This window comes from Mustelus asterias, chromosome X (assembly GCF_964213995.1).
Source record: "Mustelus asterias chromosome X, sMusAst1.hap1.1, whole genome shotgun sequence".
Lineage (NCBI taxonomy): Eukaryota > Metazoa > Chordata > Chondrichthyes > Carcharhiniformes > Triakidae > Mustelus > Mustelus asterias.
This window is the reverse complement of record NC_135834.1, coordinates 1,297,674-1,323,306: the sequence shown is the minus strand read 5'-3', so window position 1 is coordinate 1,323,306 and position 25,633 is coordinate 1,297,674. Positions and strand designations below refer to the sequence as shown.

At 47.4% G+C, this 25,633-nt stretch overlaps 1 protein-coding gene across 1 annotated transcript in view; it reads left to right on the top strand.

Moving 5' to 3' along the window:
* The window catches only part of marchf9 (membrane-associated ring finger (C3HC4) 9), a 51,124-nt gene extending 26,620 nt beyond the window's left edge, over nucleotides 1-24,504 (top strand). Inside the window, exons 2-4 of the mRNA XM_078201079.1 lie at nucleotides 11,554-11,709; nucleotides 19,631-19,823; nucleotides 24,182-24,504. Coding sequence (XP_078057205.1) covers nucleotides 11,554-11,709; nucleotides 19,631-19,823; nucleotides 24,182-24,504 — 672 coding nt within the window. The remainder of the gene's footprint in view (nucleotides 1-11,553; nucleotides 11,710-19,630; nucleotides 19,824-24,181) is intronic.
* Nucleotides 24,505-25,633: the final 1,129 nt, after the last annotated feature.

Genomic DNA, 25,633 nt, shown 5'->3' with positions numbered 1-25,633 from the left:
TAGTCCTTGCCTGGGACTGCAATTCAGCAGGCCCAGTCCTGGGCCTGCCTTATTTAAGGCTCAAGTAATGAGTTCCAGCTGGGTCGGCTACTGCCAGTTACCAGTGGAACTCGTACTCAATGGGCCCCATAGGGAGATCAATCAATGATTCCCCATGGACCTTGTGGGGGTTATTACACCCTGCCACCCTCCCCAACCCCCCCCCCCCCCCCGCCCAGCCCCACCCCTTGCCTGAGGCTTCTCCCTCGCTCCCATGATGATGGAATCCACAGGGAGCCATTGCCAAAATCTTTTCATGTGGGCCGTATTTCCCAGTTTGAAGTCTCTATCTTGTCTCTAACCATCATGGCCCCTTTTTCTGGGCTTCTTCTTTGAAATCGATGCTGCTGGCCAAATTTGGGAACATCAGGCTAAGCCGAGTCCGCAGGTGCAGCTCATCAATAGCTCTGCCGGGACTATTCCCGTTGTCATATGCGGCATAAGATCATAGGATATAGGAGCAGAATTAGGCCATTTGGCCCAATCGAGTCTGCTCTGCCAGTCAATCATGGTGGATAAGTTTCTCAACCCCATTCTTCCGCCTTTTCCCCATAACCTTTGATCCCCTTACCAGTCAAGAACCTATCAATCTCTGTCTTAAATATACTCAATGGCAGCCTCCTCAGCCTTCCGTGGCAATGAATTCCATAGATTCACCACCCTCTGGCTGAAGAAATTCCTCCTCATCTCGGTTCTAAAGGGTCATGTTTTTATTCTGAGCCTCTGCTCTCGGATCCTAGTCTCTCCTACTAATGGAAACATCTTCCCCATGCCCACTCTATCCAGGCCTTTCAGTATTCTGTAAGATTCAATGAGATCTCCCCTCGTCCTTCTATACTCCCATCAAGTACTGGCCCAAGGTCCTCAGACTCTCCTCATTCATCAAGTTTTTCATTCCTGGGATCGTTCTTGTGAACCTCCTCTGGACCCTCTCCAAGGGCAGCACATCCTTTCTTAGATACGAGGCCCAAATTGCTCACAATACTCCAAATGTGGTCTGACCAGAGCATTATACAGCCTCAGCAGTACATAAGAACATAAGAAATAGGAGCAGGAGTAGGCCATCTAGCCCCTCGAGCCTGCCCCGCCATTCAATAAGATCATGGCTGATCTGACGTGGATCAGTACCACTTACCCGCCTGATCCCCATAACCTTTAATTCCCTTACCGATCAGGAATCCATCCATCCGCGCTTTAAACATATTCAGCGAGGTAGCCTCCACCACCTCAGTGGGCAGAGAATTCCAGAGATTCACCACCCTCTGGGAGAAGAAGTTCCTCCTCAACTCTGTCTTAAACCGACCCCCCTTTATTTTGAGGCTGTGTCCTCTAGTTTTAACTTCCTTACTAAGTGGAAAGAATCTCTCCGCCTCCACCCTATCCAGCCCCCGCATTATCTTATAAGTCTCCATAAGATCCCCCCTCATCCTTCTAAACTCCAACGAGTACAAACCCAATCTCCTCAGCCTCTCCTCATAATCCAAACCCCTCATCTCCGGTATCAACCTGGTGAACCTTCTCTGCACTCCCTCCAATGCCAATACATCCTTCCTCATATAAGGGGACCAATACTGCACACAGTATTCCAGCTGCGGCCTCACCAATGCCCTGTACAGGTGCATCAAGACATCCCTGCTTTTATATTCTATCCCCCTTGCAATATAGGCCAACATCCCATTTGCCGCCTTGATCACCTGTTGTACCTGCAGACTGGGCTTTTGCGTCTCATGCACAAGGACCCCCAGGTCCCTTTGCACGGTAGCATGTTTTAATTTGTTTCCATTGAGATAATAATCCCATTTGTTATTATTTCCTCCAAAGTGTATAACCTCGCATTTCTCAACGTTATACTCCATTTGCCATATCCTCGCCCACTCACTCAGCCTGTCCAAATCTCTCTGCAGATCTTCTCCGTCCTCCACACGATTCACTTTTCCACTTATCTTTGTGTCGTCTGCAAACTTCGTTACCCTACACTCCGTCCCCTCCTCCAGATCATCTATATAAATGGTAAACAGTTGCGGCCCGAGTACCGATCCCTGCGGCACGCCACTAGTTACCTTCCTCCAACCGGAAAAACACCCATTTATTCCGACTCTTTGCTTCCTGTCGGATAGCCAGTCCCCAATCCACTTTAACACACTACCCCCAACTCCGTGTGCCCTAATCTTCTTCAGCAGCCTTTTATGGGGCACCTTATCAAACGCCTTTTGGAAATCCAAAAACACCGCATCCACCGGTTCTCCTCCATCAACCGCCCTAGTCACATCTTCATAAAAATCCAACATGTTCGTCAAGCACGACTTTCCCCTCATGAATCCATGCTGCGTCTGATTGATCGAACCATTTCTATCCAGATGCCCTGCTATCTCCTCTTTAATAATGGATTCCAGCATTTTCCCTACTACAGACGTTAAGCTGACCGGCCTATAGTTACCCGCCTTTTGTCTCCTTTTTTTAAACAGCGGCGTAACATTAGCCGTTTTCCAATCAACCGGCACTACCCCAGAATGCAACGAGTTTTGATAAATAATCACCAACGCATCCACTATTACCTCTGACATTTCTTTCAATACCCTGGGATGCATTCCATCCGGACCCGGGGACTTGTCCACCTTCAGTCCCATTAGTCTACCCAGCACTGCCTCTCTGGTAACATTAATTGTATTAAGTATTTCTCCTGCTGCCAACCCTCTATCGTTAATATTTGGCAAACTATTTGTGTCCTCCACCGTGAAGACCGACACAAAAAACTTATTTAAAGACTCAGCCATATCCTCATTTCCCACTATTAACTCCCCCCTCTCGTCCTCCAAGGGTCCAACATTCACTCTAGCCACTCTATTCCTTTTTATATATTTATAAAAACTTTTACGATCATTTTTTATATTAATTGCTAGCCTAGCTTCATAGTCTATCCTTCCTTTCTTTATCGCTTTCTTAGTCTCTCTTTGTTGTTTCTTAAATTTTTCCCAATCACTTGTTTCTCCACTATTTTTGGCCACTCTGTACGCAGCTGTTTTTATTTTAACATCCCTACTTTTATATTCTAATCCTCTCAAAATGAATCCCAACATTGCATTTACCTTCCTAACTACCAAGTCAACCTTAAGAGAATCCTGAACTAGGACTCCAAGTCCCTTTGCGCTTCCAATTTCTGAATTCTCTCCCCATTTAGAAATTAGGCTGTGCCTCTATTCTTCCTCCCGAAAGTGCATAACCTCACACTTTCCCACATTGTATTCCATCTGTCACTTCCTGCCCACTCTCGTAACCTGTCCAAGTCATTCTGCAGCCTCCCCACCTCTTCAATACTACCTGTCCCTCCACCTACCTTTGTATCATTTGCAAACTTAGCCACATGCCCTCAGCTCCTTCATCTAGATCATTTATGTATCGTGTGAAAAGTCGTGGTCCCAACACTGACCTCCATTAGTCACCGGCTGCCACCCTAAAAAGGACCCCTTTATCTCCACTCTCTGCCTTCTACCAGTCAGCCAATCTTCTATCCATGCCAGTATCTTGCCTCTAACACCATGGGCTCTTATCTTATTCAGCAGCCTCCTGTGCGGCACCTTGTCAAAGGCCTTCTGGAAATCCAAGTAGATAATATCCACTGGCTCTCCTTTGTCTGACCTCCTCATTACCTCCTCAAAGAATTCTAACAGATTTGTCAGGCATGACCTCCCCTTGATGAAACCATGCTGACTTTGCCCTATTTTACTACGCACTTCTAAGTATTCTGAAATCTTATCCTTAATAATGGACTCTAAAATCTTGAATTTCTGGTATGTTACTGGTGTTGTCCACTGTGAAGACTGACATGAAGTACCCATTCAGTTCCTCCGCTATTTCTTTATCCCCCATTACTACTCCTCCAGCGTCATTTACCAGTGGTCCGATGTCCACTCCTGCCTTTCTCTTACCCTTAAATCTCTAAAAATACTTTTGCAATCTTCTTTTATATTACTGGCTAGCTTACCTTCATATTTCTTCTCCCTTCCTTATTTTAGTTGACCTCTGTTGGTCTTTAAGGACTTCCCACTAATCTTCACCATATTGTATGCTTTTCCATTTGCTTTTATGTGGTTTCTGACTTCCCCGTCAGCCATGGCTCCTTCTTCTTTGGGATGAAATTTTTCTGTGTCTCCCGAATTACTCCCAGAAACTCTTGCCATTGCTGTTTCACCATCTGTTCTGCTAGGCTCCTCTCCCAATCAACTCTGACCAGCTCCTCCCTCATGCCTCTGTAGTTCCCTTTACTCAACTGTAATACCGTTACATCTGATTCCAGCTTCTCCCTCTCAAACTGCAGGGTGAGTTCTATCTTATTATGGTCACTGCCTCCCAAGGGTTCCTTCATCTTAAGCTCCCTTATCACGTCTGCTTCATTAAACATCACCAGATCCAGAATTGACTGTTCCTGAGTGGGCTCTGCCACAGCTGCTCCAAAAAGCCATCTCATGAACATTCCACAAATTCCTTTTCTTGGGATCCACCACCAACCTGATTTCCCCAGTCCACATGCATATTGAAGTTCCCCCATGATTATTGTAATATTGCCTTTTTTATCTCCTGGTGTATCTTGTGCCCCAGATCCTGACTACTGCTCAGAGGCTTGTACATAACTCCCATCAGGGTCTTTTTACCTTTGCAGTTCCTCAATTCTACCCACACAGATTCTACATCTTCTGACCCAACATTGTTTCTTGCGACCAATTTAACTTCTTACTAACAAGGCAACTCTGCCCTTCTGCCCACCTGCCTGTCTTTTCGATAGGATGTGTATCCTTGGATATTTAGCTGCCAGCCCTGGTCCCCTTGCAGCCACGTCTTGTGACGCCCAAAATATCGTACCTGCCAATTTAAATCTGCGCTACAAGCTCATTTACTTTATTTTGTATACTGCGCACATTCAAATACAACACCCACAGTCCTGCATTAACCACCCCACTTCTCATTGTCGTCCCCTTATCTGCTATGCATAGTTCTATAGTTTAAAAAAGCAACATGTGAGCTTTGTTTCAACGAAATCTCTGGTTTGTTTCTTGTCATTGATGAAGACGAACATCTCGCCAAGGCCATCCCCACACCCCCACTTCTTGCCTTCAAACAACCACGCAACCTCAAACAGACCATTGTCCGCAGCAAACTACCCAGCCTTCAGGAGAACAGTGACCACGACACCACACAACCCTGCCACAGCAACCTCTGCAAGACGTGCCGGATCATCAACACGGATGCCATCATCTCACGTGAGAACACCATCTACCAGGTACATGGTACCTACTCTTGCAACTCGGTCAACGTTGTCTACCTGATACACTGCAGGAAAGGATGTCCCGAGGCATGGTACATTGGGGAAACCATGCAGATGCTACGACAACGGATGAATGAACACCGCTCGACAATCACCAGGCAAGACTGTTCTCTTCCTGTGGGGGAGCACTTCAGCAGTCACGGGCATTCAGCCTTGGGTCTTCAGGTAAGCGTTCTCCAAGGCGGCCTTCACGACACACGACAGCGCAGAGTCGCTGAGCAGAAACTGATAGCCAAGTTCCGCACACATGAGGACGGCCTAAACCGGGATGTTGGATTTATGTCACATTATCAGTAACCCCCACAGCTTTCCCCCTGATCTTGCAGAATTTCACTAGCTGTTCTGTCTGGAGACAATACACATCTCTTTAACCTGTGTTGAATGCTCCCTCCACCCACATTGTCTGTACCTTTAAGACCTGGCTGGCTGTAGAGATTCGCATTCTAATTAGTATTCTGTAACTTGATTTCTGTGTCTGTGCACTGTTTGAGAGCAGATATCCACTCCATCTGACGAAGGAGCAGTGCTCCGAAAGCTTATGGTATTTGCTACCAAATAAACCTGTTGGACTTTAACCTGGTGTTGTGAGACTTCTTACTGTTGTTTCTTCATGCCACGTTTAAATGTCTGGACTGCCCACTCAGCCAGACCATTTGAAGACAGGTGGTAAGGTGCCGTGCGGATGTGCCTTACTCTTTTCGTACTTATGAAGGTCTGAAACTTCCCACTGGTAAATGGGGTCCCGTTCTCTGTCACAAGAACCTCAGGTATACCATATGCGTACTAAAAGACTGACGGGGTTTCTCGATGGTATTGTAAGTGGTAGTAGAGGCCATCTGGTGCATGTCGATCCATTTTGAATGGGCATCGATGAGAATTAAAAACATGGAGCCTATAAATGACCCAGCGAAGTCTGCATGTACTCGCCCCCAGGATCTCCCCAGCCATTCCCAAGGGTGCAAGACACTGCTGGTGGGGTCTTCAGGTTTTCCTGGCAGGTTTTGCACCACTTGACCAGGTTTTTGATATCATTGTCTCTGCCAGGTCACCAGACCAAGCTCCTTGTGAGCATTTTCATCTGAGAGAAATTCCTGGGTGGCCATTGTGCAGGTAGCACAGTGGTTAGCACTGCTGCTTCACAGCTCCAGGGACCTGGGTTCAATTCCCGGCTTGGGTCACTGTCTGTGTGGAGTCTGCATATTCTTCCTGTGTCTGTGTGGGTTTCCTCCGGGTGCTCCGGTTTCCTCCCACAGTCCAAAGATGTGCGGGTTAGGTTAATTGGCCATGCTAAATTGCCCCTTAGTGTCCCGGGATGCATAGGTTAGAAGGATTAGCAGGTAAGGATATGGGGTTAGGGCCTGGGTGGGATTGTGGTCGGTGCAGACTCGATGGGCCAAATGGCCTCTTTCTGCACTGTAGGGTTTCTATGATTCTAACTCTTGAAGTATTGGTCGCTGGGCTGGACACAGGACAAGCACCCGGGCTCCCCACAAGATGATACCATCTTCTATACTCAACTCCTGAGATTTAGAGAGATAAGGTTTCAACCCTCTGTAGGACACCCTTTTGGTCTACCACTTAGGACGATGTGATGTCGTTTTGCCAGCATAGGGTTCTTTTGAGTCCAAGCCTGGATTTGCTTGGTGGATACTGGCAGAGTGTCCATGAGGTTCAGAGTCATGAAGACTTCATCCACCTTCGGAGGAGAAGTTAGGCTGGTGGGTAGCGGCAGGAGGCTCAAGGCATCCACGTTGGCGAGATGGTTCCCTGAACGGTGTTGAAATTTAGCCCTGGAGCCTACATCAGTCCAGCAATGGAGGGAAGAGCATGAACAGAATGGTGACCAAGGCTCCTCTTTCTTCTAAACCTTAATCTTGTTGACATGATCATTTACTTCGTTATTTTCATAAGAATGTGATTGATTAGCGCATTTAAAAGCAGCAATTTTTTTGTAACGTGAATTTTTTCCAATTTGAAATGCGCTGTTGCGGGGCGGTGCTGGGGGTGAGCTGGGCTGTCATGGGGGCGATGCTGAGGGAGTATCATGCTGTCGCAGAGCCAGTGCTGAGGGAATGTCACAGGGTTGGTGCTGGGGGAGTGTCACAGGGACAGTGCTGGGGCAGCACTGCACTGTCATGACGCTGGAAGACTGACCCAGGAGCGAGGCGGTGCTGAGGGAATGATGTGCTGTCGTGGGGCGGTGCTGAGGGAAGTGCGTGCTGTCGTGGGGCGGTGCTGAGGGAATGATGTGCTGTCGTGGGGCGGTGCTGAGGGAAGGGCGTGCTGTCGTGGGGCGGTGCTGAGGGAAGGGCGTGCTGTCGTGGGGCAGTGCTGGGGGAATGGCGTTCTGTCGTGGGGTGGTGCTGAGGGAAGGGCGTGCTGTCGTGGGGCGGTGCTGAGGGAAGGGCGTGCTGTCGTGGGGCGGTGCTGAGGGAATGATGTGCTGTCGTGGGGCGGTGCTGAGGGAAGGGCGTGCTGTCGTGGGGCGGTGCTGAGGGAAGGGCGTGCTGTCGTGGGGCGGTGCTGAGGGAATGATGTGCTGTCGTGGGGCGGTGCTGAGGGAAGGGCGTGCTGTCGTGGGGCGGTGCTGAGGGAAGGGCGTGCTGTCGTGGGGCGGTGCTGAGGGAATGATGTGCTGACGTGGGGCGGTGCTGAGGGAAGGGCGTGCTGTCGTGGGGCGGTGCTGAGGGAAGGGCGTGCTGTCGTGGGGCGGTGCTGAGGGAATGATGTGCTGTCGTGGGGCAGTGCTGGGGGAAGGGCGTGCTGTCGTGGGGCGGTGCTGGGGGAATGGCGTGCTGTCGTGGGGCGGTGCTGGGGGAAGGGCGTGCTGTCGTGGGGCGGTGCTGAGGGAAGGGCGTGCTGTCGTGGGGCGGTGCTGGGGGAATGGCGTGCTGTCGTGGGGCGGTGCTGGGGGAAGGGCGTGCTGTTGTGGGGCGGTGCTGAGGGAAGGGCGTGCTGTCGTGGGGCAGTGCTGGGGGAAGGGCGTGCTGTCGTGGGGCGGTGCTGAGGGAAGGGCGTGCTGTCGTGGGGCGGTGCTGGGGGAATGGCGTGCTGTCGTGGGGCAGTGCTGAGGGAAGGGCGTGCTGTCGTGGGGCAGTGCTGGGGGAATGGCGTGCTGTCGTGGGTCGGTGCTGAGGGAAGGGCGTGCTGTCGTGGGGCGGTGCTGAGGGAAGGGCGTGCTGTCGTGGGGCGGTGCTGAGGGAAGGGCGTGCTGTCGTGGGGCGGTGCTGGGGGAAGGGCGTGCTGTCGTGGGGCGGTGCTGAGGGAAGGGCGTGCTGTCGTGGGGCGGTGCTGGGGGAATGGCGTGCTGTCGTGGGGCAGTGCTGAGGGAAGGGCGTGCTGTCGTGGGGCGGTGCTGGGGGAATGGCGTGCTGTCGTGGGGCGGTGCTGAGGGAAGGGCGTGCTGTCGTGGGGCGGTGCTGAGGGAAGGGCGTGCTTTCGTGGGGCAGTGCTGAAGGAAGGGCGTGCTGTCGTGGGGCAGTGCTGGGGGAATGGCGTGCTGTCGTGGGGCGGTGCTGAGGGAAGGGCGTGCTGTCGTGGGGCGGTGCTGAGGGAAGGGCGTGCTGTCGTGGGGCGGTGCTGAGGGAAGGGCGTGCTGTCGTGGGGCGGTGCTGGGGGAAGGGCGTGCTGTCGTGGGGCGGTGCTGAGGGAAGGGCGTGCTGTCGTGGGGCGGTGCTGAGGGAAGGGCGTGCTGTCGTGGGGCGGTGCTGAGGGAAGGGCGTGCTGTCGTGGGGCGGTGCTGAGGGAAGGGCGTGCTGTCGTGGGGCGGTGCTGAGGGAAGGGCGTGCTGTCGTGGGGCGGTGCTGAGGGAAGGGCGTGCTGTCGTGGGGCGGTGCTGAGGGAAGGGCGTGCTGTCGTGGGGCGGTGCTGAGGGAAGGGCGTGCTGTCGTGGGGCGGTGCTAGGGGAATGGCGTGCTGTCGTGGGGCGGTGCTGGGGGAATGGCGTGCTGTCGTGGGGCGGTGCTGAGGGAAGGGCGTGCTGTCGTGGGGCAGTGCTGGGGGAATGGCGTGCTGTCGTGGGGCAGTGCTGGGGGAATGGCGTGCTGTCGTGGGGCAGTGCTGGGGGAATGGCGTGCTGTCGTGGGGCAGTGCTGGGGGAATGGCGTGCTGTTGCTGGGTGATGCTGAGGGAACGGCGTGCTGTCGTGGCACGGTGCTGGGGGAACGGCGTGCTGTCGTGGGACGGTGCTGGGGGAACGGCGTGCTGTCGCGGGATGGTGCTGGGGGAACGGCGTGCTGTCGCGGGATGGTGCTGGGGGAACAGCGTGCTGTCGCGGGGCGGTGGTGGGGGAGTGTCACAGGGACAGAGCTGCGGCAGTGCTGCACTGTCATGACGTTGGGAGACTGACTCGGAAGCAGTGCTGGGGGAGGGCAACACTGCCGTGGGGCAGTGCTGAGGGAACGGCGTGCTGTCGCGGGGCGTTGCTGAGGGAACGGCGTGCTGTCGCGGGGCGGTGCTGAGGGAACGGCGTGCTGTCGCGGGGCGGTGCTGAGGGAGCGGCGTGCTGACGCGGGGCGGTGCTGAGGAAGCGCTGCATAATTGGACGTTTGGATAAGATTTTAATCTAACACGCAGTATACCCTCTCGGGTGGGTGCCACAGATTCTATGGCATTATTGCAAGAGGGGAAATGGAGTTCTCCCTGGTGTCCTGTCTAATATTTATCTATTAATCAACATGAAAAAATTGATTGTCTGATGATTATATATAGCTGTTTGTGGGGGGGTTGCTGTCCGCAAATTGGCTGCTGTATTTTCCTACCCCATAGCACTGAGTAACTGCACCTTAATGTCATTCATTGGCTGTCAAGTGCTTTGGGACATACTGAGGTTGTAAAAGCGCCATATAAATACACCACATTTGCAAGTGATATCGTGATGGGTTTCAATATTAAGAAGTGATCACGTCGATTGTTTATAGAGAAATGAGGCAAGGTTTGGCAGTGACCTATTCTCAATGGTACTGCTGCTTTAAATAGAAGAGTAGTTTGAAATTGTGGGAAATAGGAGAAATTCATGGTCAAAAGTTAAGCAATAGAAATAACCGCGAGATCATAGAATCCCTACAGTGCAGAAGAGGCCATTCGGCCCACTGGGCCACAGGGAAAAGCACTGGGACTCCTCATAGCCTGAAAATGTATTTAATAAAACTTTACATGGATGTGCCTGCATCTGAGCAAGTGCTACAATCGGCCAGTTTTTGGTCCTGGGTGCTACCCAGTGATCTCTCACCCCGTTCAAAGATTTGACTACGTGTCTAGACATTGGATGATGTTGGCATCAGACTGGGCTATAGTATCCATCTTGGTTGAATAGCCTGGCAAACCTCACTGGGCTCACACATGAAGAATGCCAGTTTTGGATAGAGTTTTTGGAGGGCTGTTGTATTCCAGTAGGAGTCACAAGGGATTGGGTGGTGGCGGCGGGGGGGGGGGGGGGGGTCGGTGTGCATGCGCGGGTGGAGATGGGGTGGTGGCGGGGGAGGCGGGGGGGTCGGTGTGCATGCGCGGGTGGAGATGGGGAGGTGTTGAGGAAAGAATAAATCGAATCAAAAAAGATTAGATCAAAGAATGTGTTTTGCTCGACAAGAGCTCTTGTTAAGAGCTTTTTAAAAATATGTGTGAAAATAACAGGGCTGTAGTAATTCAGGATCCCTGTGGGGATGTCATCTGTAATTGTGCCATCTAGAATGGATAATAATAGACTCCATGTATGTGAGGGCTGTGTTATCATAGTTGATGTGGCTCGGTGGGTAACAGCTTGTTTCCCACTCTGGAGACTTGAACCCAAAATCCAGGTAGACATGCCCAGGTCAGTCATGAGGGAGTGCTGCACTGTCGGAGTCTCACTCTCTCAAATGAGACTTTAAACCGAAGCCCTGTCTGCATTCACAGCTGTGTGCAAATGATCCCATGGTACTATTGGAAGAACAGCAGAGGAATTCTCCCTGGTGTCTTGAGCAATATTTATCCTTCAATCAACATTTGACCTTTTTTAAAACAAAAGTTAATCACATTGCTATTTGTGGGATCTTGCTGTGTGCATAAAAGCTGCCATATTTCTGACAGTGTGACCGTGACTATACTTAAAAAGTACAAGTTTGTTCTTTAAATGTTTGTGACTTGCTGTGTGCAGCACCTATGGGATCTCCCTGAACATTTGTGATTAATGTGCTGTACATTGTCTGTTTTTACAGGGTGATTTACTGAGCCCCTGTCGTTGTGATGGTTCTGTGCGCTGCACCCACCAGCCATGCCTAATCCGCTGGATCAGCGAGCGAGGCTCATGGAGCTGTGAGCTGTGTTACTTTAAATACCAGGTCCTGGCAATCAGCACCAAGAACCCCCTGCAGGTCAGTTGCGGACATCCACTGGCATGTTGGGAAGCAGAAATGTACTTTGGATGTGTTTAATCTGTCTCGGTTGTCGTCTCTTGCTTGGCCTCTCCATGACAGATCACCCAGCCCATGGTTTGAGTGAGTATACATTATAGCCCCCGCCAATTCTTCAAGGCTGTCAGATGGTGTCTGAACCGCCTTGTAATGTTCCAGTACTTTCTCCCTCAGGGCTGGGGTTGGTGAGTCAAGTCACGGGAGGCTCTACTGCCTCCTGGTGGCTATTTAGTCCTGGCAAGCTGTCAGATCCAGGTATGAAGAAGGAGGCAGGGTAATTATAGAAACGCCTCATAAAGATTCAAATGGTTGCTGTGTATTGGAGCTTCAGCGCACTGTCACCCAGTCACAAACCTCTTGGTGCCATGCACAATGCTCATGCCATGTTGCTGGCATTTATCCATTTACCACAAGCAAGGCAGTATCACCAGCAGGGTAGAAAAATATAAAGTCCCCCCTGCCCCACGCCACCTCTGCTACTATCAAATGCTGTTGTGGGATATTAATTCCAATCTCAGCAACACTTTCTTATCAGTTACTCTTTCTACAAAGAAAGGTGTTAATGCTGATAGGAAGGTACTGGTGACTACGCAACACCATTTCAAATCCACTGGAGAAAGAATGTATTCAGCAAAAATCAAAATGATGACAGGCTTTTAATTTAAAAAAGACTCCACCTCCTAACGACTCAGAATGTGTCCTCAACTCCTACACTTTCCAGTCCTGAGTCGAGAGACAGTGAGGCCTCCTCCACACCTTAAGCCTTTTGCTTAAGTGTCTGCACACTGACACGAAGGTGTGGTGTGAATCCAGAGCAGCTTTGGTACAGACTCAGCAGCAGAGCAAACTAAGACATCCTCCTTCCAAGCAGTATGACACCACACTCGATCTCGACCTGACTCCAGATTAATGTGAACATGTTTGTGTCAGTGAGCATTGATTCCGATTTGTACTGACGTCACAGCTGTTCAGTGAATGTTGGCCAAGATGGACAAACTTTCTGATTTACAAACAGTGACACCTACATAGTAACAGAGAGACGAGAGACTGATGTGTATGTGGAATTTCCCAGAAGCGTGCAGGAAATCTGCAGTCATTTCACCACCTCCTAGTTTCTGAACCTCTCCCTACCTCCACTACCACCACCCTCTTGACTAGGGGGGCTGGCACAAAGTTTCACATGCACCAGCTTCCCTCGGGTACCTCACTCACTCGCCTGTTTATTACATGGAGCCTGGACAGTAAGGTTTAGCAGGGCATTCAACTCTGGGTGGCATTGTAGCCAAGCTTGAGTATGTTGCCATCCCAGCATCTGCACACATGCACTTTCCAGTAAGTGAGGGGGAAAGGGGTGGAATGTTGATGATTTTTTTAAAAATGTAAGGCTTGGTTAACTCTTACCCTCCCTAACCCACATCGCTGGGGACCATTGCAGCACCTTAGCTTCTGCTCTGGCTGAGTTCAGCTAATTCAGCACCAACTGAGGACCGATTCCTGATCAGGTCCATATGGCTCAGTACTGCACTGGGTCACGCAGTTAATGACCTGAATCACAAACCTGCCAACTAAAGGCATTAGTCTTCTGGGGATGTTGCTTAAGAGACACCACATACCCACTGTCGTGCCTTTTATTTTGGACCCAGGTGCCATGTCTTGCGTGAGTTGCACAACGCGACTGGTATGATGGGGGCGGGGGTGAAGATGGAAAACCTATTCTTAAAGGCGCAGTGTTTGCATGAAAAAGTGCTTGGCAGCTGTTTCTCATTTGCTAACAAAAACAACAGTACATTGGTTACCTTGAATGTGACATCGATGTGATGCAAAACGAGTCTCCGGATGCAGCTCTCTTCACAAGCAAACAACAAACTCTGCAGCCCCACTGCCCAACCCCATTCCACCCTTCCCAGCACTTTTTCCTGAAATCAGTGCCCCCTTTAAACATTGAAGCGAGTGGTTTTGTTAATGATTGATCAATCTAATGTTGCACAGGGAAGTTGAAATATGAACTGGATGTGGGGGGCTGGGTGGAGTGTGGGGGTGAAGAGGCGGGGCTGGTTTAAATTGTATTGTCTGTGGGTTGATTATTTTTGGCTTACTGGTGAAAATGTTCCTAAACAGTCACACTCCTCCAGATAGTTGCCTTCAATTACAAAGTACTGGAACATCAAATAAATTGATGCACTCCCTGCAGCTAGTCGAAGCCAGTTACCAGAGTGTGTCTATTTATTTCTCGGTCACCTCTCCACAAATCCCAGTGCATGCTGTCACATATCCAGCTGAAGGACTGTGGATGAGCTATAAGATGTGTCGTCCTGCCATTGTGACACTGATGACAGACATCCAAATAACTTGAGGTGAGTTACATGACAGTAATCCAATCAGAGGACGAAAAGATGTAAAGCGTGTGAGTGGCTGGTTAATGCCATCAGCTCTGATCAACGTTGCTCTGAGATTCTGCAATGGAAACATAGCACAGTTTTAAATCTGTAAATCGTCTTCACTTTGACTTTCGATGCGGAGCTGTTATTTTTAATGGGCGTCAGCCGTGGCTCGGGGTTAGACCTCTTACCTCTGAGTCACAAGTTCATGGGTTCAAGTCCCACTCCAGAGACTTGAGCACATAATCCAGGCTGACACTCCCTGTCTGGTGCTGAGAGACTGCTGCGCTCAGAAATGCTGTCTTTCGGATGGACTCAGGCCCCATCTGCCCTCTCAGGGAGATGGAAAAAATCATGGTCGTTATTTGAAGAAGAGCAGAAAAGTTCTCCCTTGTGTCCCGCGTGCAATATTTATCCCTCAACCAACACCTAAAATCAGATGATATGGCCATTTATCGCATTGCAGTTTGTGGGACCTTGCTGTGCGCAAATTGGCTGTGGCATTCCCCTACTGGTCAAAGGTACTTTGGCTCTAGAGTACTTTGGGATGGCCTAAGGTTATGAAAAGCGCTATCTAAATGCAAGTCTTTCTTTGTTTCCAAATTAAGCCTGGAAATCCTTGGCATTACAGCAAACATCTGCGCTATTTGTGTGCTAGAGAGCAGGAAATCAAGAAAGCTGATCAGATGAAGGAGATCACAATGCATCACTGAACACTTTCACTCATGACTGCCAGTGCCATAATACAGCAACACAATTCTTGACAGCACATAGGATCATTGTCTGCGCCTATGTTGCCTTTCAGGCTCTTGTACACAATTCTACGGCCTCTAGGAGCTCAAAGGCATTTTGGTTTTTCAGAGCCTAGCTGCTACATGGCTATCAACTCTCAATATCTCCTTCCATGTGTTCCCTTGACAATGTCTCTATGTTAAGGCAATCCCTCTTATCTAATGGGAAGGAAGAGTGGAGGGAAGACCAAAACCAGCTTCTGGGGCTGGGGTCATGGCCCCCTTTTGGAAGAAATAGAGTGCAGGTACTGTGAGCCTCATTCTATATACAAGATGATTGCACATCCCATTGGTATGCCCCCAATTGGGGAGCACCTTCCACCCCTTCAAGGACCTCACAAATTATCCTCATTTGCTGCATGTTCCATAACTTCATCTTGCAAAGAGGTCATGCCACAGCAGCTGAAGAGCAAGATGGAAGAGGCACTCTGAAGAAATCACCTGCTGATCCACTCATGCACCAAGAAAGCCTGGCAGACCAAGCACCGATTGAAGATGCCTTCCATGTATCTGGCCTATTTCTTCTACATTCTCCAAATGAACTATTCTCTAGATCATCCCCTCTGACAATTTCCTGGGCAGTTCCTCAAATCCTATCTTTTGCTGGCCACTTGCTTTCAATATTGATGCATGACTGTCATCATCTTGTAATGGTGACTGGATTGCATGTGATGTCAAACATCCAACCGACTGCTTTTCCAAAGGGATTCCTTTATGAAAGGAGTAAATGTGTTGGTGGCCTGCTGGAATTCTGGTGCACCATATCATCGTATGCTGTATATGACAATGGCCCTACGCTTGCTTTGGCCATGCACACTTCTGTTGCAGCTGCCTGCTCCTGTTTCCTGGGGCCCCTCCATTGTCATGTGTGCAAGGATGTGTGGTGGCCCAGAAGTGGACACGTCCTTGAGAGGCATTCCTTCAATCATTTTGACAGCACTCTGGATAGTGAGACCAATTCCTCCCCCTCTCCATCCAATTTCCCAACAGCTCAAAGGTGGCCAAGAGTTGACATCTATAAGATTGGAGCTCAAGAACTTTACGGCAGGAGTGTGAGAATTCCTAAACATGTGCTCCTACTGCTCGTGATCTATACCACCATCGACGGCTCCCCTGCAAATTCCACAGTAGTCGATTGTGTTTCAGGGTGGACTGCACTGCAGACGAGTTTGCTCAAAGTTGTAAAATTCCAGCTCATGGATTCCTCATAGTCATCCCCAGAAATTTGCAGAGGACACAAGTGACTGATGTAGGTGATCCTCCTCAGACAGAAATCTCCAATTGTTAGCAAATCCAGTGAGATCTGAATCTCTAGCTGTTGGAGTAGAGGCAGGAACTATTGTAGAGTTCCTGCCCACAGATGCATGGCTTTGAGCCATGATCACTTGCTTCTTCTGACTGTGGAATGTACTTTACTCCAAAATTTATCCTTCAGCCAACATCACTGAAGCAAATTATCTGGTCGGTATCAAGTTGTTGTTTGCAGGAGCTTGCTAATTGACTGCCAGGTTTCCTGCATGACAACAGTTACTGCACTTTACTACATTGGATGCAAAGCACTTTGGGACGTCTTGAAGTTGTGAAAGACCATAAATGCAAGCTTTTCTTGCTTTCCTCCTCATTCTTGTTGCCTGGATCCTCCTGGAATGTATGTAGCTGTGCTGTAGAGATGGTGATTGTCACTGATAGTGCTGTGAGGAGTTGGTTTTCTAGAGAACACTGGCTATCCCTTCATTTAGTTCTTCCATTCATGAGAAGGCAAGAGGATTGAAATTGTTAACCTCCTGCCTCAGTCAACCACCCTCACTATTCTCTTCAGTGGATCAGTTTTTTTTGGAAAACATGTCACGCAGTAGATGATTACATGACTGGAAAAAGTTTGGGGACAGTGAGCAGGAGACATCCCCCACTTCCATGATGCTCTCCCACCTATTTATATCAGGATTGACTTTCTTGAATGGGGACAGGGTTTTTGGTGCTTTGGACAACCAGCATCATGTCTCCTTCTGCTGATTATGTACCACCTTCTGCAGTGCTGAGATACTGCAGATAGATGGAGCACTGGTGGTGTTTACATAGCTTCAAGGCTACACAATGGATAAGCACTGACCTGCTCGGCTGAGAAGCAAACACTTCTCTTCAAGAATTGTTGTTGTGCACATAATGTTGACATTTAGATGTACTCATCAGGGATTCTTCTGTGTGGGAAGGTTCATTCATGCAAAGCCTCCATTACCCTAGTCCTCCCACACCCACTATTTTGATTAACGTCCGCTTGCTAAAATATGGCATGTTTTGTGCCTTTCCTTCATGCCCAATTTCGCTAATGCTATGCTACACCCGGGTTTTCTGGGTCACTTTTAAATCTTGTGACGGATTGGTCCTTAGGCTTCTGCTTATTACTTGATGATATGACCATTTAAATTAACGTTCGAGACCCAAGTTGTGAGGAGTGCTGGCTGTGGCTCAGGGCGCAGCACTCTTGCCTCCGAGTCTAAATGTTGTGGGTTCAGGTTCCACTTGCACATAATCCAGGCTGACACGAGTGCAATACTGAGGGAGTGTTGCACTGTCTTTCAGATGAGACATTAAACCAAAACCCCCATCTGCCCTCTCAGGTGGACAAAGAAAATCACACAGCGATTATTTGAAGAGCAGATGGAGTTCACCCACTGTCCTGAGCCCAATATTTATCCCTCAACCAACATCACAAAAGCTGAAGAGTAATCCGGCCAATTGCTACTTTCTCCCTTCCTTTCGTCCCTGGAGAAATAGCACCTGACTGCTTCCATTGCCCAGGGAAATTGCAACACAAATAGCTGTCCTGTTTTCCTACTCTCCTCTGCCCTATCTCAGGGCTTTTGCATTTTTAAGAGGAGTTGACTTGTCTTATTGATTTGGATACTCTGTGGAAACCTTGCCACGCAGACGCTATAAGCATGCAATTTATTGCAGGTCCTGGAAAGAGTAAAAGATTGGGTCGCATGGCATGTCCATTGACGCTGAATAAAGTGTAAGCAATGTGCATAATCCCTTAAATCTTGCTCATATGTTAATTTCTGCACGATGGCATGATAATGCATTGTGCTATTCAGTGGTTCAGTTGGTAGTGACACGGTCAGGTGTCACCTGGCAGGCCCCAGGATTAATTCCTGCTCTGTGTTGAAGTAGCTGATCTCAGCCAGGTTGGACACTGATGAGAGATGCGGGGTGAATAGTCGGGTTCCTACTCCTCCTTGTCACTTTCCAGTGGGCCCCTAACTTGGAAAATGCATATGTGTGTGGCTGTCAGGTAAGAGCAAAATCAAGCTTAGGTTGTGATTCCTCCAACCTCCATCCCCCCACCAGATGAATAGCCTGCCAACACTGTGTAGACTCAAGTAAAGAATGGTGACCTGAGTGAGATACCAGGGAGTTGCTGGCACTGATGAAACTGTACCACAGCATGACTCACCATAAGTCAAAGGGTATTATTAATTTTATGTTTATAGGACCAGACCAAACACATGCCCCACATGTTCTGCATTGCCCTGTTTTAATATTTTCCAACACAATCTGTGTTGTAGAATATGACCTCAACACCATTCATTTTTGCAACCCATAACTGCCAGGCACTATGAGTTTAACCTTGTGTTTCACAAACCTCTTAAGCACTTTCTGATTTTAGTAACTCAGTTTTAAGCTTGGAAAGCCCAAGTCATACCAGGCAACAATCTCCTGCACCTCCTGGTTGCTGCGTCTAAAAGCCAGTGGCCTAGGAACTTGATACTCCATCAGCCTCACCGAGGGACATAAAGCAGGGTATGGGGAATGTCAGGAGAGAGAAAAAAAATTAGCACAACTAAAAGACAAGGGCCGAAAGCTTGAGGTAAATGGTGACCAGGGACTGCATTTGTGAAGTTGGGGAGAACACTGGCCTTTCGGTGAAAATCCGACCCAACGTGAGGGACCTCTGCCTGGTGAAAGGACCCTACGTGCAGTGAGTTGAGAAAATGACAACCCAGTCACTAATTTGCAGTATGTAACTGCTGATAATCCAGGCCACTCAGAGACCATAAGGATGAACGATATGCAAAATCAAAATGCTGCATTGCTTCTGAGCAATGAAGTTTGAGTTAAGGCACCTTGTTGGGACAGAGTACAGGGAACTTTACTCTGTATCTAACCTGTGCTTCGTCTGACCTGAAGCTGCTTCATGCTGTCACAGCTAATCCCAATGCTACTCGATCTGTCATGTCTGAGTGCCTTTGTTCTGACCAGTGCTCGGGATTGTTCGTTTTGACTATAAGATAGATTCAAACTGGCCTTGACATCTCTAACCACCACGGCAACTTAAGCCAGCCCATGAGCCAGATCTTTAGATGACTTCCTGTCTGCCATTCAGAGTCCAATGCTGTCATAATGTCATGCGCTATAGCAATCAAGTCATGTGATACTGGCATAAGGTGCTTGGCTTTAATGTTATTCTCTTTCCCTCTTATGTCTCCAACCCTGGCCCACTCATTCTCTTTTGTCACAATTTTTTTTTCTTAATTTCTCTTTCTCTCCTAATTTTCCATTCCATGTTTATTTTCTGTCTTTCCTATTTTTTTTCCTTTTTCCCTGCCTCCACTTTGTCATGCTCTTGTCTCTTCCTATTTTTCTCTCTCTCACCTCTTCATCTTTCCACGCTCTTCTATTCCATTTTCTGCGCCCTTCTCTCTCCCATTTCAGTGGCAGGCAATCTCCCTCACAGTGATTGAAAAGGTCCAGATAGCCGCCATCATCCTTGGCTCCCTCTTCCTAATTGCTAGCATCTCCTGGTTAATTTGGTCCTCCCTCAGTCCGTCGGCTAAGTGGCAGAGACAGGACCTGCTCTTCCAGATCTGTTACGGCATGTATGGCTTCATGGACATCGTCTGTATAGGTAAGGATCTCTGTGTCAAACATCAAAACTGTACATCGTACTATGGTCAGTGTCCCCTGAGCTTTTCTTTCTTTTGACTTCTAAAGTTCAAACATGCCAGTTTGCAGCTCTTCCTCCCACACTGTTGAAATCAGGACCATAATCTCCTAGTTTAACTTTCCTAGGACCTGAAGGTGGAACCTTTCTGCCTCCTTTCCTCCGACTATCTCCAAGCTTTTAGAACACAGGGTTGGTGTCACCCAATTTATCTTGTCTTCTCTAGTTATCCGTTTGGCTCAATTGGTAGCACTTTTGCCTCTGAAACAGAAGGTTGTGGGTTCAAGCCCCACTCTAGGACTTGAGCACATTATCTACACTGCCACTCCAATATTATGGAATGCTACGCAGTTAGAAGTTCTGTCCTTTAGATGAGCTATTAAATCAGTGACCCGACATTAAAGATTTTATAGAGTACTCTTTGAAGAAGAGCAGGGAAATTTTCTGGTGTCCTGGCCAATATTTCTCTCGGAACCGACTCTGGCAAAAATCAATGAGCTAGTCATTCATCTTATTGCTGTTTGTTTGATCTTGCTGTGCGCAAACTGCCTGTCGCATTTGGCTGTATGATAGTGACTACTTTCTAAGCAATTCATTCAGTGAGATGATTCTGACAGATGTCATGAGGCGCTATAAAATTACAAGGCTTTTGTTTCTCTTATGCTGTTTTTCAATCCTGGTGGTATGGCACTATTGGTTTTCACCCGAGCATTCTCACATTTAAAAAAATATTCACAAATTACCTGTCATCTGGTTGTACTTCCTCACTCTTACTGAGCATGTGCAGAAAGGGTTTAAGGCATCATGGGAGTGTAACTTCCCTCCCCTATTTAATTGTTGCCAAGGAGAGTGGCAAAGCTCCCATGATGCACTTCACCAGCAGAACAAATTTAGTGACCTCATTTTGTAATCCCATTGACAAATCAGCAATATGAAACAGATTGTGTATTTATTTGTTATCGTCACTTTGAGTTGAAATCTGTCTGATTATACGCCAATCTTTTACAAAAGGAATGATTGTGAGCTGAACAATACAAACTGCAGCAGGTCATAATGAGAGATTACTTGGCTTTTCAACCAGGAGACCCCATGTTCAAATCTCCAATCCACCATGCTCCCAAGCTTACTCTGGAGATGAGTTTAACTGTCTCAGCCTGTGTTGGCTGACTGAGGAAGGGATAGTGGCTGGAGAAGGTCTCCTTCCCTCCCCACTCCATCACTGCGCTGTGCCAGTTGTCAGGTCAATTGGTATTTAGCGTCTGTCCTCAAGAAACAGGTAGTGAGTCAGTTACAATGCTGTGGTGGCTTGCTGACAATCATGTGGGGGCATATGCCAACAGCAGTTCTGATCAAGACTCTTGGATCATATGACCGGAAGGCCCAGTGAGTCAATGCCATGTGATGTTGGGGACTGACACCTACGACATTGTTCATGTTAAGTCGGAGAGAATATTGTGCCATAATGACAGATGTATGATACCATGAAATGTATCATAATAACAAAGACAGTGTCACATTGTGATAGATGTTTCTTCATAGGGGTAAAAGGACTGTCTTGAAAGCTTTTCTGTTAGTTAGGTAATGCCCTTTAAGGCCGTAAAGTGTACTCAAATTTAGCAATGGAATATTGTAGTTTTGCTTGGCAGGATCAGTGCAATCAAAGCCAGGCAGATCAATCGACTGGATGAGGATAGCCCATTCTCTGTTGGGCTGTCAGTTTTCTATGAGATTCTGCCTAGAGCAATATGAGAATTGTTAATCTCCATGAGAACATAGAGACTAGGCTTTGAGGTCTTGTCCCAGTCCACATAATAACAACAGCTTGCATTTTTATAGCATCTTTAATGTCGTAAAACATCCCAAGGCACTTCACACGAGTGTTACCGAACACAGATTGACACCAAGTCCACATAAGGTGATATTAGGGAGGTAATCAAAAGTTTGGTCAATGGGGTAGGGTTTTAAGGTGTCTTGAAGGAGGAGAGAGGGAGGCAGAGAGATTTAGAAAGGAAATTCCAGAGCAGTGAGGAAACTCTCTCCAGATGGCGTCAACATCTGGAACTCTGCACGCCAGTTTGCATAGGGTCAAGGTCAAGTCTTACCTATTGCAAGATTGCTGAGAGCCTACAAATGGTGCCCGGTCTAAACCATTCAAGTATTCCCATGCTTCCAACAGGGTTGTACCTGGCCTTGTTACAGATGACTTCTGACCACAACTTGTCATCCAAACCAATATAGATGAGACTTCTTGTGAAAACAAGAGGAATTAGGACAATTCCATGCCACACATCTGGGATTTTGGATAACTTAGTGACTGGGAAACAGAACATTGGGAGCATGTGCACAAACCAATTGTGCGGAATTGTCTGTAAATATTTTTTCCCAATGTGATCTGTTTTAAATGCTTTTAAATTTGCAGCAACCCTTGTGTCTGATCATGAAAGGATCAATCTGCACAATGACCTTTAGTTTAAATAGTCTTAAGTTAATGCACCATGCCAGCCTGACCTTCTCCATGTGACCTCCACTGGGACTTGTCTTGTTGTGCACGGTACTTTTGCTTTGCCTTTAGGCTAATCAGGATATTCTCTATGCAGCAGCACGTGACTTTTCAGATACTAGTAGAAACAACAAAGAACATCGGAAACAAAGAGACAGTCAAGGACTTGAAAAGGCCATTCAGCCCGTTGAAGCTTGTCCCTTTTATACTCAAACTCCCCCAAACTAGTGTCGAGTTGCATTTTGAATGCCCTCTGATGTTTCGGCCTCTACACTTATTAAAGGGGTAAAATTTTTCTTTGAAAGAAAAGCAGGAGACTGACTGTAATTTTAAAAAAAACATTTGTGAGGGTGTCACTGTGAAGGTTGGCATTTATTACCCATCCATATTTGCCCTGAGAAAGTTTGCCACATGCCAGACTACTTCAGAGGGCAGTTCAAAGTCAACCATGGGACAGGAGTCACATATAAGCCTAGACCAGGTAAGAACATTAGGGGCATGATATGATTTGAACTCACATTCTCTGGATTATCAACCTAGTATCATAACCACCATGCATCACGCCCCACCTCCCCCCATTTCATTTGTGTATATTTGTTATGGAGAAAAACAGGCCATAGCCATTTTGTTTTATAAATACCTTCATAAAACTCTTCCTAGCATTTATTTTAAAATTAATTCTTGAAGTTAAATTCGAATAGAAGTGTTTTTACCTCACACATGCCATGGTTTTGGTTGCCTGGAACACTCATGGGGTTTGCATATTTTACTGTTGATGTCACCATCCTGACTTACAGGTTAACCTTCTCAGGTCTCTTGTTTTGAAGCTTATTGATAATAATGAAACAAATTCAATAGTCAATCATCATCTAACCATAAAGGCTTCCAATACGCTGGCAGCAATACCTCCATTGGCATTTACCACATGACTTTCCACTGCCACACTCCCGCAATTGGTCTTCCAAATGGAAAGTGATACCCCATTGGATTTAACTTGACTGTTGGTGAGATGAGTCTTTATTTCTTCATCCCTAATACTTTGATAACTAGCAACTAAAAAATATTCAATAAAAAAAAACCCTAATTGTTTTTCCCCGGGGTTTTGCTCATAGAAGTGCCCTGGAAATTTAATCTCTCATTCCTGGAGGGTTGACAAACCATTACAGAATACTAAATTCTAAACTACTTTTTTCAGGAAGATTTAGTGAGTAACAGTGCTCTTACACTCAGCTTTGGTTTTTGTTCCAATTGGGCAGTAATTTTTCAGTGATTAGCCCCCTCCTCAATTTACCTTTGGTTGCACGTTGTCAGTCTCTGGAGGCCTTTCTGAACTCTGCTGCGTGCAACAAATACTCCATTTATAGCGAAGTCACCTTGACACTGGTTGTTCCTCATCTATCTTTGAGTCCACAAGGCCTTCGATTCCTGCTGGGTTTTTTGGCCAAAGTGTAGCTGAGAGCAGGAGGGCTATGCGTTGTCACCTGCACTCCCCTAAAATGGATTAATCAACATCCCATCTTAAGCCCATGCTTTGTTTCCTCACGTTTATTCATCTTGCCAAATCAATAAAGGGAAGTACCTGAGAAGTTGTCAAAACTTCAAGGTGAGTGGAATGCTGAATGATTGCACAGGTCAAGCTGTAGCCAGCTGAATGGGAGTCGAGTTACACCCGTTTGATATAAAGGCTGAAGAGGCTTTTAAAAATGTTTGTGGATTGTCAGGAGTCTTGGCAGCCCTGAAATATTAATTACTGCTAAATGATGATAACATATTGCATGACACTGACGGTTTTGAGTTTAAAAATTTGAACACTCTTTTTCAGGCCTCATTATTCACGAGGGATCATCTGTGTACCGAATCTTTAAGCGTTGGCAGGCTGTTAATCAGCAGTGGAAGGTACTGAACTATGAAAAATCCAAGGACCTTGGGGAAGCTATTAGTGGGACAAGCAAGATAGGGGGAAGGAATTCACGGACGAACCACTCGTCAAACAATGACAGGAGTTCCACTCAGCGCACTGGAACCATTTTGAATCATCACTGTGGATATACCATCCTGCACATTCTCAGCTATCTGAGGCCTAACAACCATCAGAATGGTAACAGCTCAAATAGAGAGCTGGTCATGCGAGTTACAACTGTCTGAAACAAAATGAAAAGGACCGCTTACTGTTCATCACTTAAAAAAGTGCAAACTTTAGACTGTCCAACAAAAAAGTACCACCAGGGTTGTGAAAGTACGTTAACTGGAGGCTCAGAATGACAACACTATGCTCAGTGTGATGGACCGAAATAGGCCTGGTCACAGGCCCCAACATCAACCCGTGGAATTTGCTATCTTCATTGTTTTCTAAACATTTTTTAAAAAGTCTCACTTGAAGCAAAGCTCAGAAACCCCAGACTCAGTATTTTATAAAGGGAGATTAAAAAAAAACAAAAAAACTAAATTGAAGCAAAATGGAACGCAAGATCGTTTGTTTAAAAACTGCCCCCCCAAAAATGTGCAATAACGAATATCAGTTCCAAGATGCTGTGGGATTTCGGCAATAAGTTCTCTGTGTACTTCACCTTTTATTTGAATGCATGTCACTGTTTTCTTCTCTTCCCACCTCAAACTGGGAGAAAAATAATTTATATGCAAATGGTGGTCTGCAAATAAATTTCTGTTTTTTTAGGAGGGTGGCCCTAGAGTTTTTGGCGACCTTTAAATATAGGTTTAAACACAATACCTAAAAAGTGTATAAATATTTGAACAATTTGTCCTATCTTAATGCCACAGAGTGTACAAATATTCAAATAACTTAAGAGTAGTCTATCAAAGTGTCTACTTAATATACAAGAGGATGACAGAATTCATTCAAATGCAATTCAGGATAAAATTCCTATATATGTTGTTATAACAAAAGCTTAACGTGCAAACAGAGGAATTTCATACAGCCCTGTTAACAAGTCTGTTACTAATAGTACACAAACGTCATTCAGCCCCTGCAGTTAAATTGATTAAATTCCCTTTCCAGTTTCATTTTCTCCATTTGGGTTTGACAAATATTTTCCTTGGCGCTGGTGCTGGACAGAGGAGCTGAAAGGGAAGGTGCCATGGGAAAGGGATGGGGTGTCATAGCGGGAGTGGTCCCTGCGGAATCCGGATTGGGGGTGGGGGGATGTGTTTCATGGTGACATCATGCTGGAATACCCATGGCACTTTCCCTTGCAATCGCAGAAGCTGCAACACTTACCCCTTTACCTCCCCCCGCCTCACCATTCAAGGCCCCAAT